This window comes from Apteryx rowi, unplaced genomic scaffold (assembly GCF_003343035.1).
Source record: "Apteryx rowi isolate R43461 unplaced genomic scaffold, aptRow1 scaffold_200, whole genome shotgun sequence".
Lineage (NCBI taxonomy): Eukaryota > Metazoa > Chordata > Aves > Apterygiformes > Apterygidae > Apteryx > Apteryx rowi.
Window position 1 is genome coordinate 1329977 of NW_020448309.1, and position 12997 is coordinate 1342973.

General features: G+C 53.4%; 1 protein-coding gene across 1 annotated transcript in view; it reads right to left on the minus strand.

Moving 5' to 3' along the window:
• Nucleotides 1-1419: 1419 nt before the first annotated feature.
• Nucleotides 1420-12997, minus strand: part of LOC112965076 (receptor-type tyrosine-protein phosphatase V-like) — a 36384-nt gene continuing 24806 nt past the window's right edge. Inside the window, exons 27-39 of the mRNA XM_026063775.1 lie at nt 12600-12734; nt 12179-12301; nt 11281-11441; nt 10716-10851; nt 10030-10109; nt 9139-9226; nt 8557-8647; nt 7713-7789; nt 7164-7298; nt 6471-6593; nt 5770-5927; nt 4964-5099; nt 1420-2398 (exon numbers count right to left, since the gene is read on the minus strand). Coding sequence (XP_025919560.1) covers nt 2339-2398; nt 4964-5099; nt 5770-5927; nt 6471-6593; nt 7164-7298; nt 7713-7789; nt 8557-8647; nt 9139-9226; nt 10030-10109; nt 10716-10851; nt 11281-11441; nt 12179-12301; nt 12600-12734 — 1503 coding nt within the window. The 3' untranslated portion in view covers nt 1420-2338. The remainder of the gene's footprint in view (nt 2399-4963; nt 5100-5769; nt 5928-6470; nt 6594-7163; nt 7299-7712; nt 7790-8556; nt 8648-9138; nt 9227-10029; nt 10110-10715; nt 10852-11280; nt 11442-12178; nt 12302-12599; nt 12735-12997) is intronic.

The following is a 12997-nucleotide window of genomic DNA, read 5'->3' on the forward strand; positions in this document are numbered from 1 at the left end:
CACCAGGTCGGCCTCCTGTTAGATAGGGACATGAAACTCAGCAATAGGCTGTGCCACTGACGCAGCCATGCAGAGCTGGCCTGGTGAAACCTGTTGGCCAGCTTGCGTGAAAAATTCCTGTTCTCTGCCCTGTGCCTCTCCCTTTTATGGGGAAGGTCCCTTCATGCCTGACAGAGCAGCTTGTGCTTTAGTTGCAGATGTCCACACGTTCACCTTGGCTGCTGCCTCTGCTGGGAACAGTGTTGCACTGGCCAGATAGGAGGGCTGTGGGTTCACTTGCTCCTGGATGTAGGGCAGCTCTGCAGACAGTAACATGCCTCCCATCATGGATTTCACTTGCTTCTTGATAGCTTGGAGCTGATGCCCATAGGAACTCTTTGCCATGAGCCTGGTTCCGTGCATCAGACCTGGGATGGCGTCTGTCTCTGGGGTCCATGGCTGGGGCTGCATGGACACACAGAAGCACTTTCCTGAGGAGTTGTATGCAGGGTCTAGTGCAATAGCCCATCTGGCAAGGCAGATGGACAGTACTGGGCTGAACAGAACCCCACTGGGACCGGAGGTGGTGTGGGGGCATGTGCCAGAAGAACTCACCCCTCCACATTGATCAGCCAGCTGCCACGAGCTAAGGATGAATTTGGGGGGGTGGTGGCAAGTTGTCTTGTGTGGATGCTGTTCTGCTCTTGCTCCATGAAAGACAACAGCTCTGCAGAGCCCGCAAGAAGGCCCTGGGAATGCTATCCCACTGTGAGGCTTCTGTCCTCTCCTGTGCCACAAGCCGTAGAGCCAGAGCCAGCCCCTCTCCGCGGGGAATATGGCTTTGAGCAGAGCCCCAGGCATAATGACTCTAAAAGCCACAGGGTAGCTCTGATTGCAGAAAAATGGGAATGAGAGGACAGGGACTTCCTGCCCCTCCTTAACCTTGGCAGCTGCCCCTTTCCCAGCATTTAGTCCTGGCCAGGCTCTTGGGAGAACCTCCTAGCTGTGTTTGGTCAAACAAGGGTAGTCTTGCCCCTGTAAGTACCCCAGGCTATGGGTTGACACCCCACACAAACACCATTGCAGGGTGGGGGGCTGGCCACACAAGCCCCACACGCTGGCTGCCAGGCTCCAGGGAGCAAACCCACCTCAGGTAATCCTGCTTCTCTGCCCCCCATGAAGCTCCTGCTTACATCCTGTCTCAGGGCAGTGGCTCCTACTTCACATCTTCACTGTATTTGGGATCTGGCCCCACTTCCCACGTCATGGAGCTTCACAGACCTTCTTGACATCTTCTGAGACTGACAACATTGGGGGTTTTATGCATCATAAACCATGATGGCACACACAGATATAAACATTTCTCAGCTTTCAATGGACACTGCACACCTTGAATAAGAGTTTATTGGACAGTAGGCTAAAGCTTGAATCTACACACATCTTTGAGACCTAACTGTGCTCAGCACCTGCGATTTCTGGGCCACACTTAGTAAACAAAAGCCACAGGATTTGTCCAACACCACTGGTGGGTTTTGTTCCATGCACGGTTCATCTCTCCTCTGTTTGGGGGGATGAGCACCAGTCTTTCTTATATCAGCAGCTCCCCCTCTTCTTAATGCATTGAGAATTTGAGCCACAGCTCCTACATGTACACCCACACGCTGCAGTGCCTGGACTGGCTGAAGGCACCCAGGCCATTGCTCGTGGCCCTCCTGGATAGGGACACAGCTGCTCTTTGGGAATTGGTACTTTGCTGCAGCAAGGGAAGTCCTGGATCTCTCTGGGACCCCAGGAAAGCCAAACCACTTCTAAGAGCACACTCTTTCCTAGGGCTGTTTATTGTTCGTACCTAACACTGATCCATCAGCCAAGACAGGTCTGCTCCCAGGATGCTCTGCCAACAGAAACATTTGACATCTCAGAGCACGCTGTGCCCATGGGTGCTATGAGATGCATACATAGCCTATGCAGCCAAGGGCTTTCATCAGACATTAGCAGCCTGCTGGAGCCATGGCCTGCAGGGAGAGAGTGTTATCCCTCCTGTACTGAGGGGCAAGAGCACTGCAGGACTACGCACTGCAATTAGGTTAATAAACCTTCCAGGCACCAGGAATATGAGGGGCTGCAGCAGTGTGCGTGGCAGGACAGCACTGTCTGAGTCTCCTCAGGAGACCTGATGTCTCTGCCAGCACCTGTGATCCATGTAGGACCCATTAGTGACTGCATCCAGGTGGGTCCCCTCCTGGTGTAGAGCTCATTTGTGCCAAGAGTCCCACAGTACTCTCTCCACAGCTTCTGGCTCTGGTTAGGACCCCACAGAGGTAGAGGCCAGGATGGTGCCAGGAAGTGCTGAGAGGGTTTAGGGCTGTTTTTGAGCAATGATGTCCCGGATGCAGGTGTACAGGAACATGTACTGGTCCTACAAAAGAGAAAAGTGGTTCTGAAATCAGGTTTCTGACAGGGGGATTCAGGCCTCCTGATTGCAGGACTAACCCTGCAGTTGGCTTTAAAAGTGCCTACAACTGCTTCATGAAGGAGATTAGCTAACAGTATCTGATGGCAGAACAAGATTCACTGTCCCAAATGGTCCAAGCCTGTCCTGTGTCACCACAGTTGCCTGGAAAGGAAAAATCAGGCCTGGAGCTTTAGATACACTGTGTTTTTTCCCTGCAGCTTCATCATCTCCATTTGTAAAAACTGAAGGCAAATTCCACTGCTGCATGAGAGAAACACAGTGATTTGGCTTCCTCAAACCACCCTGGCAGTTTTTGCATATGCCATGGGGTTTGTATCCAAAACAAGACTGCAGAGCAACTCCAGTGATACAGCAGGGTAGCAAGCAAGGTGCTTGTTGGTGTGCACAAAGCAGTCTGGCAGTGACCTGAGTCTTGCCAGGTGAAGATCGATGGAGCAGAGAGTTTCTCTCTGCCCCAGCACACCCGACTCAAGGGTTGACAGCAGATTAGGCTAGATCTCTGCAAGTTCCCACAGGCAGACAAAAAGATCTGGGTGTTTTAAGTCTAATTACATCATTTATATACTTTTAAGGTGGCTAAAATTATCCATCAGCACAAATGTGTGTCCAGAGATTCCAAGACCCTTTCAGAGTTGGTATGAGATATTCTGGCCAAACATCAGGCTGCTCCAAAACAATACTATGCTATAAACTGCCCACGAAGGAAAGTGCTGGGCATGTGAGGGTTGGGGTGAGGACTGACAACTGCAATGGTAGGAATCTGGGAAAGGCCCCTTTGAAGTTGTGGGAAAGGTAAATGAGGTTGTGCTCAATGTACAAAGCCGAAGGGCAGGGCAGGGCAGGGCCAGCCTGCAAACGCTGTGGGTCGAAATCACATGGTAGCCAGGAAGGGGGGATTAGGCAGTCGATAGAGGGGCCTCCAAACACCTCACTAATACACTGGCTAAGCTGCAAGTCACGAGGAGCCTGCTCCCCTGCTAGCAGCAGTTTTAGCCCCACTGAACTACTGGGAAAGCCACGGATCACAGAATGGCTGTGATTCCAGGTCACTAGAGCATGTTTTCAATGAGCTGGGACTGACTGAGAAATCTGGAGTGACATTCTGGGACTGGCTTCAGACTGGGCACACTCAACCCCTGGTGAGATGTAAGAGTGCATCCCCAGAGACACATCGCGTGCTGGAGTTGGGGGTGCTTAAACACCCTGAGATTATACATGAACAATCACTCAGAGGTTCATTTTCCCCTTCTTTGGCTACTAAAACCTCCAAAAACCAGCTGATGCCCCAAGCATGACAGCAGAGATAAAGGCAGCATCCTAGCAAGTCCCCATGGTGACAGAGGAGACTGGCAGCCACGTGGCAGAGGCATGGTGCTGGAGGCAAGCCCTGGGTGTCCTTTTCTGGCCAGAACAGGGCATGCTGGGATCAGAACGACCACTGCTCACAGCAAGGTGGGGAGACAGCTGCTTCTGCTGGCCCTTCCCTCCTCAGTGGGGCAGTGGCTTTTGATCGGTGCTTGCTGTGCATTCATAGGCACATTGTGTCTCTGCTCGGCAAGACTACTGCTGAAATACAAAGGAGCTCCAAAGCAGGGGCAGCAGAGGCTTTGCCCTCCTCCAGCTCCCACCACGTGCGTGGTTCATATTAATTAAGAATGTGATTAGCTGTTTGCAGGCAGCTCTGCAGCTGGGAAACCCCAGAGAGATTTGCCCCAGTTTTGCTATCCCTTGCGGGGAGAGTTTCCAGGGATGCCACATTGCCTTGTTCAGTGGTCGCAATAAATGAAAACACTGTCCAGAAGGCATCTGTGCCAGCAGTGCCTATCTGGAGTAGCATGTCGGGAGGCATGGATCATGGCTGACCTGGGCTGGCATGGCAGGGCCTGACTGCAGTACCATCAAACAGTGCCACAGTCCTGTGGCTCATGCTGCCACAGGGCAGCTGCAAACATGTCACAGTGTCCTGCCAACCTTTTCCCAGGTGGCTGCATCTGTGGCTGCAGGCTGCAGCTGGGAGCTGGGTCTGGGTGGCAGAGCATGTGGCAGGAAAAAGTACACCCAGCAGGTTCTGGGTATCTGGGCTGATAGCTGTGCCCAGGGGCCCAGAGTGAGCAGGAGTTGGCCATATAGGACCAAATTAGTGGTTCATGCTTTCTGGGGCAGGATGGGGAAAGTGTCTGGCTTGCATTTATCATGAACTCACATGATATTTAATATAGTTTAGCTCCATAACTGAAGAGACAGAAAGCCTATTCCTAGGGGGTCACTAGGAAGAGACAGCATGCTTAGCCTTCAGCAGCTGGCAGAGCTGCAGCATGGGTGGAAAGCACGGAGTAAGGCACTGCATAGACCGGATGGATCCCAGGTGATGGGCAACACTCATAGAGTGGGAACGTGCAGCACACAGCCTGCTCGGCTCCAAGCAGCTCTACAGGAATGTCCCATTCTCCCCCTTTGCTGCTTGACCAGGACATTCCCTGCCTACCACTCTCCCTCTTTCCCACCTACCAGCGTTGGGGTCATGAGACAGCAACTTCTCGTCAGCTGGAGGGTCACCCCATAGACATCCACACTTCTTTCAGCTTTCAGTTGGTGCAACAGGCAATCCAGGGCAATCAGTGTCCCCATCTGGCTCACACCACCGCTGCAAGGGACAGGGGAGAGGCACTGATTCCAGGCCAGGCTGAACCAAGACTCTTTGACAGCAGGCAGTAGGCCAGGAGTCAGATGCCCCATGAGAACATGCAGCAACTGTGTCCAGTGGGGATAGGAGTCTGTGAGCACTGGTGTAGACTACAGGGACCCCTGGGGAGACCAGGAGGATGGGAGCCCCAAAGTGCCTGTTGAAGGATCCTGGAGACCCAGCCTACCCTGCCCTGCTGAGCCGTGCATCCCTTGCCTGAGCCAGCTCCACCATGCTGGGCACAGTGTGCCAGCTATGCTGGCTCCCGAGGGATCATGAGCTCTCCCTGGTAACAAGTAGGTGAGGACGTCAGGGCTGCTCCCAGGACCTCAACAGTTGGTCCAGGGATGGCCCAGGCATCTCAGCTGGGAATGCTTGTTCCCCCCACCCCTGACCCTGACCCAGCACAGTTTGCCTTCCCTTCTCCCATAGCGCTGGCAGAGCACTGCTTCGTCTGACCTCCAGAGCTTCCCTGTCTCCCACAGACCTTCTCTCAACATGTCCCAAAACCTTGAGGTCTCTGGTGGAGGGCACTGGCTTGCTGGTGGCCATACCAGGGTGCTGTGCAGCCTGGTGGGTACTGGCTCTTGGGGACTCCCCATGGGCAGAGCAGAAATCTGCTCCACCGTACCTGCAGTGCAGGATGAGAGGACTGGCTTTCTTCCGGTGGGGTATGCACCGTCTGACAGCAGTGAGGAACTCCACCAGGCTCTGGACATCTGGCTGCTTCTTGCTGCTCCAGAGTGTATACAGGAACTGTTGCACCTGCTTCTCCTTTGCTTTCTTCTCCTGGTAAGACATAAAAAGTTGTCATGGCTGTTGGGGAGGGAAGGGTGGATTTAGATGCAGAAGGGTTCCAGCTCTCCAACCCTTGGCCTGCCAGATGCTTTCTGTGAACTGAAGTGCTAGGTTCTATAATGCTATCCAAACAGTCTCTGCTGGGGCACTGCCTACCATCTGCCTAGTGGGGTTGGTATATCTAGGAACCTGCTGTCCTTCCCTCTTGGCATCCTACCTTGCCCCTTGAGAGTAAGAGACAGAAAGACTGAGAACTGGGTGGGTCTTTGCAAAGGGGTCAGAAAGTCCTATCAGCCAGCTGGTGGGAGAAGCCTCCAAGGCTTCTCCTGTGCCTCTCCTATGTTTGCTCCACAGATGTTCTTCTGGATATTGGAATCCTAGATTCCCTCCTGCATTCATGGGCTACTGGCACTTTGTTCTAGCAGCTCAGCCCAGTCTCTATGGACCCTTGAGCCCCTGTCCTTCTAGACTTGTTTGCCAGCAGTGAAGAACACCCCAGGCAGTGGGAGTCAGACTACCCCCATGAACACGTACATGTTTCATTTTGAACTGGATACACCTCCATCCTGAGACAGGTTTCTCTGCACCACGCTGGATCGTCAGCATCTTTGTGCAGAGAGAGTCTCCTTCCAGGGGCCAGCATGCCTCACTTAGGACCTGTGCACAACAGCAAATTGGGCTTCATGTTGATGGTGGACATATTTCAGATCAGTCACCATTTTAGGGGGGTGTGATGGGACTGGACTGGGACCACCTCCCAGATCACTGCATGTCAGTTCATCTCCTGGCTGCAGCCTAGGGGAGTTTTGGAGACAACAACAGATTGCAGCCAACTTCCCCATTAACACAGAGCTCCTTGGCAGTGGGACTCTGCTCAGCGGAAGCTCTCCACCTCCTCCATTCTGTCCCTCCACAGGTGGAGAGAGGCAGGAGCTGCTGTCCTTGGGGTGTTCTTGAGATGCAGCTTGAAGAATACTTCCGGGGTGAGGCAGCTGAGTCCAAAGACCCAGCCCATGGACCCAACGATGGGCAGTACCGAACCTCTGTCCCCTGGGACATGCTGCAAGAGCATCTTGACATACAAAAGTTTCAGTTTTAGTCAAGCTGGTTCTGTATCCAAACTTCAGGGCACAATAAAAGGAGTTTAAGTTTTTGAGCTACATTAGATTCCAGCTCCTTTAAACAGGTTCCCACTCTACCAAGGTGCAGGTAGGCACAACACCTTACCTCCCCCTTCTCGTGCCACGGGAGAAGTGTTAGGATCGTGTGGACATCCTGTTCCCACACCAGGGTCCAGAACTCCTCCATGGTCACCTTGTCAGGCCCCTGGACAGCCAAATAATCCCTGCTGGAACTGCAGCCCTGGGTGGGGAATGAGAAAGTCACTCTCCAGTTGGAAAGGGAGACAGAGGAATACAGGCATCCCAAGTGACTGAAGGAAAGAGGTCAGGAAGAGATGGGAAGTTCAACACATCAGGAGGCAAAGAGAGAGGAGAAAGCACTGAAGATGAGAAGTGGGCATGGGCCAACCTGGGGAGAGGAAAAAGACTCATCCTCAGTCCCCAGAGGTGATGCTCTTGTCCACAAGAGCACCATGTACAGCGACACAACAGCAGTGACCAATGGAGCTGGTGGAACAGTGCAGGAAACAGACAGCAGAGTGCAAGAGTTGGGTGAAGAAGTGAGGAGCAGCACTGCCACCCATGGAAAAAGGAAGTGACAGGGTCCAGGCATTGAAGAGGGTATTGCAGCTTTTTGGGAGGAGGGACAACTCACCGGGATACGCCACACCTGAAGGAGACCTGAAAAAGTGCCCTGTTCCAGCCGGGAAAATTTGACTCTGGAGCGATCATCTGCAAAATATGTGAAATATGAAGAGAGCCAGGGCAGCTTTGCACTCATACTGCTCTTGCAAACTGACTGCCGGACTCTGCCAAAGCTGCACATATCCATCAACCATCTTCCTATCTCTCCATTTCTCTGAAAAGAATTATCCCTCTGCTGTGCTCCTGTTCACCTTATGGACACTCATCCCCTAGACACAGCCCTAGAGCTTCTCCTGGAGATGCTGGAGGGGACCCTTTCCTGTTGGTGGAAAGGTCCATAGGTCTCTATGACAATCTCCTGCTCAAAGCAAGTCCAGTTAGAGCAGGTTGCTTAGTGTCTTGTCCATCTGAGTACTGCATATCCCGAAGGATGAAGATTCCATAACCTCTCTGGGTCCCCAGACCAGTGTTGACCACCTTCATGGGAATTTTTTTCCTTATATGAAGTTGGAATTTTCCATGTGTTCCAAATTGTCCCTGTTGCCTCTTGTCCTTCTAGGGTTAACCTCTGAGAAGAGTCTGTCTCCATCTTTTCTACATCCTCCTAGCAGGTGGTTGAAGATGGCAATAAGCTCTCCCTTTTGCCTTTTTTTCTGCAGGCTAAACAAATCCACCTCTCTAAACATCTCTTCATACGTCATGTGTTCCAGCCCCTGACCACCTTGGTAACCTTGTGGTGCACTCATGCCAGTGTGTCACTGTACTCTTTTGTACTGCAGTGCTCTGGTCCTGGTTCAGTCTGGCTCCACGCAGGTAAAGGAGGAAAAAGGCTGTGAGGTGTTAGCAGCACTTACATGGGAGGATGCTGGAAGAGGGCCGTGCCTGCTGGCTGCCTGAAGATGGTGTTGCAGAGCTGGCTTCCTCCTTGACGACCTCTAGGAGGGTCTGTCACAGTGAAAGAGGGTGGAGAAAGCAGTGAGCAGAGATGGGTCAGGAGGGGCAGGAGGATGTGTGGGCTCCTGAGGACACCTGGCCTCAGCAGAGGGGTGGATACATTGGCTATGTAACCACCTAGCCAAGCCTCTGTGGGGTGGGCTGCCAGGTCTGGCCTGCACTGCCAGGAGACATCTGCATTTCTCTGCTACCATCCTGTAGGGTAATGGTGTTCATGCAGGTCCCTACCCTCCACGGGGTCTGGGAGTGCCTGCTCTGTGCAGGATGTGTTAGGGAGCCGTGTGCCCGGAGAGGCAATGCTAGGGAGGGAAGGGGGTACGGCCAGAACAGCCAGGCTGGTGGAAACCAAGGCATGGGATCCACTCAGGAAGGTGCTTCTTGGGTGTACCCCAGCCAGGCCAGGGACTAACACTCCCCACTTCCCGCTCGGTTTGTGTGGCTGTGGTGGCATTCCCTGCAGCCCTGCTCAGGACAGGTCTCACCTCGTATTCCTTCAGGAAGCCCACATTGGACTTGGCTGCTTTCTGGGCATAGTGCTGTGCAAAACTTTTGAGTGGAATGGGGCAGGACCTGGGGAAAGAAACTGGGGTAAGGATGAGGTTGAGCAAGCCCAGCAGCATCCATGCTGTGTCCGCAGTAGCTAAACAGGGCTGCAGACAGATCACCACCCCTCATATGCCTGGACCCTTGCAGCACACCAGCCTGGCTCTGGCTCATGCTAGCCTACTTTCCCTCAGGCAAGGCCAGGTCTCAGGTGTAGCAGAGCCCAGAACGCAATCACAAGGGGCAGCATAGACAAATCCACCCTGTTTTGAGTGAGGGAGGAGAGAGTCTGACCGTGTAGATGTAGGACCTCCAGATGTAGCCTCAGAAACTACAAGGCAGGCAGGCAAAGCCAGGCCCAGCCTGACCCTGCAGCCTCCTCATGGCCTCGGTTAGAAGGGACATCCCAAGGCCACCCTGCTGCCATGAGCCCTTCCAGTCTGAACCCAACACTAGTGCAGTCCTGTGGCTGAGGATTTGGAGACTGATATAAATGCCTTCCCAGGGCAGCTTTGCAGGGTACAGCTGTGGCATGGGTGCAGCCCAACACACTGGTATGCTTCTGCCACTGGAGGAAAAGGGGATGAAGTCTCCTGTGCCCTCTCAGTGTGCCCAGTGACTCCTACCCAGTTCTGGATTGGGCTCCACATACTGCAGGGAACAACCAGCCCCAGGGTGACCCCCCCCCAAAACACAGGGTGGGATGGTTGTCTGGGTTGCCCAATCCTCCTGTCCTAGAACCAAGTTGACACCAGAATCTGAACTTGCTGCCTGAAGGGGCTGTGGATCAGGGTGGGTAGAGTAGCAGGCAAAATGCTGAAGACCCTTACGTCTCTGTTCCTGATAGACCCAGGAGTGGCTCCTCCAAGATCTTGTCCAGGATACAGCTGTGCAGGAAAATATACTGGGACTGGAAGGCAAAGGCAGACAACAGTGTAAAGCAGTCCTGCACCACACAGACAGCATGAACAGGTGGGGATGGCACTACATAGTGGGCAGAATATGTCCTACATTCATGCTCCAAAACCCCTGACCAGTTCAATCTCAGCACCCCGGGTCCCTTCTCTGGGTCTCTTATCTCACATGAAGGGTAGTACTGACACTTTGTACCATCCTGAGGACTGCAAATATCAACTGGGCTTTGGAGCATCATAGGCCAATGATGTGGTGTGGGTCAAGAATCGTCTGTAAAGGGCCTGATCCTGTTGCTAGGTGTCCTTGGTTGTTTCTGGTCATAGATTGCTTTTCTGAGCCTGCTGAGAGGGCTCTGAGACTCTGCATGTTGTTGGTGTGGGTCTAGCAAGGCATGAAGCTGTTGGAGATCCCCATGGAAGAAGAGCAATTTTCACGCTAGCTGACTGACCGAGGGGGATGCCACTGCTTTGAGCAGCAAGATGGCACAGCATCAGGTTAGGTACCAGCCTGGGGGTCCTGGAGCTGGCTGATGCCTGCCAGCCCTGCTGGCTTTTATACTAAGAAATTATAAGCCTTGGGGAAGAGAAAGTAGATGGCTTACCAGGGTTTGAATCATCTGATAACGGCTCATCCGCAAGGTGTAAACAACACCAAATGTGTCCACTATCTTCTCCTGCTTCATCTGCTGTAGCAGACGGTCCAGGGCAAGGAAGGTGCCAGTGCGGCCCACTCCGGCACTGAGACAGCACAGACAGCAACTGATTAACTTTGCTGGACTTTGTGACTGATGGGTTCCCCTTCGGTTGCTAGCAATGGCTCCCAGATACTGCACCCTGGAGCTCTTGCCCCAGTGTGGCTCTGGGGCTGAGGAACCATTCAAACCGTCTTGAGAGGGTGCTGAACATCCTCAGATTTCCCAGTCCCCTGGGATGAAAGGCAGGTTACAAGCTCCCCTGTAATCCCCATCAACCAAGCAGGGAGACTTTTCAGACCAGCTATGTTCCCCAGATGCTGCTCTCCCTCCTCATGATCCCTACCCTGCATAGGTTCTGGGAGGAAGGGGGTCATGGGTTCATGCAGGAGCAGGGACCTCATCTCCCATGCTCTCTCCTATTTTCCCCTCCTGCCTTCTGCACCAGCCCTCTCTCCTCAGAAGACTGCCTCACCTGCAGTGCACAAGAGTCGGCCCGGCATCCTTGGCGCTCTGGATGTGTTCTCGGACTAGCTCCCTGAAGGCCATAATAGAAGTTGTAGACTCTGGGATCCCATGGTCAGGCCACGCCGTGTAGTGCAGGTGGGACACATGCCGCTCTGTCTGGAGGCCTTCCTGTTGGAGGGGACATTGATCATTAGCCTGCAACCTGGCAGGACAGGCATGAATGCAGTCTGCAGTTCTGGGAGTGCTGGATCCTGGGACATCCATTTGTAGGGGCTGGCTAACAGCATTTGGACATGTCCACACTGGAGCTGCAGAGAGGTCATGACAACAACTCATTGCCTCTTCTCATCCATCCTGGGGCTGCAAATGTGGGAAAAGCTCATCATCCCTTGGCTGGCTCTGGTCTTTTTGCACAGAGTTGGTGCCAGAGCTCTATGCATGTGGCTGTTATCTGGCTGGGAGAGACGCTGAGTCTGCTGCACTGTTCCATGGCTCCTACTGACCTGGCCTCTCTCCACAGCTCCCCACCATGATGAGTTGTGTGGAGGTGGCAGGGAGGAGACTTGCCTTTGCCTACTCTGGGAATGTGCCCTCTTGAAAGCTGTTTAGCACCAGGAGGCAAAGTTCCTTGAAGCTCCCGGTCATGTCCCATTGCAAGGATGGCAGGCCAGTGGGAAGGAAGGAGGGAATGATACACATTGAACACCTCTGTGTTAGCAAATAATGAGATGAGACTGTTTCCCCGGGGACTAGGCCTTGAACCCTGCTACTGGCAGAGAAAGGAGAGTGTTCCAGATGTCTACGAACAAGGAGAAATACCACTGTATTCAGTGGCAGGTTCTCTCCTTAGCAAACCCACAGGCTTTGATGGGGTGCTGAGTCTGTCTTCTTGGGCTCTTACTCACATGCCACAGTTTGAACTCACGCATGGTCCACTCTTCAGAGCTGCTCTGCTTCAGCAGGTGGACCTGGACCTGCCCGTAGGATACTGGGGCAGATTCTGATGGCCAGTAATGATCACAGAGGACCTAAAGTACAAGCAGGTCATGGTCACAGCAAGGCCAGTGCAGGGAAGAACAGGCCTAGCTAACCCATAGGGGTCACCTCATGGCTCTCTGGGAGCAACTGGAGACCCCTTTGCAGGGGAGGCCAGGGCATCAGGGGCAGAACTGTGGGGAACAGGCAAGGGTGGTTCCCTTTCCCACCAGGAGCTTGGCACAGCTTTCCTCCACATCCCCTTGTCTTGGATCCCAGAGCCCCCTCCAGAAAATGGACCTGTACAGGTCTCATTACCCATGGCTTGGCTGTGGTGCAGTGCAGACCTACCCGCCCATTCTCCATGCACACTGTCAACATGATGATGTTGCAGACGTTCTGCTCCCATACCAGCCTCCAGAAGTCCTCTATTGTTTTCTTCAGGGGCCCCTGAGTGGCAATGAACTCCTGCTGGGATGTGTAGCCCTAAGCAAGAGCCAGACAAAGAGTTGGCAAGTTCCCAAGGCAGGTGGGTCCTGCCCTGGGACAGAGTCAGTGCCTGGTCTGCCTTTGTGGTAGACGGGGAGATACCCATTTTCCTCAGCCCAGCTGCCCCTGTGGGCACAGTTACCCCAGCAGGTGATCTCAGAGGTGCCACCACACAGGAAGTGTGTGCTCCCCAACACATGCTCACTACGTATTTGGAATGAAAGATACAACCCCCCCACACACACTTCCCTCCAAGGAGT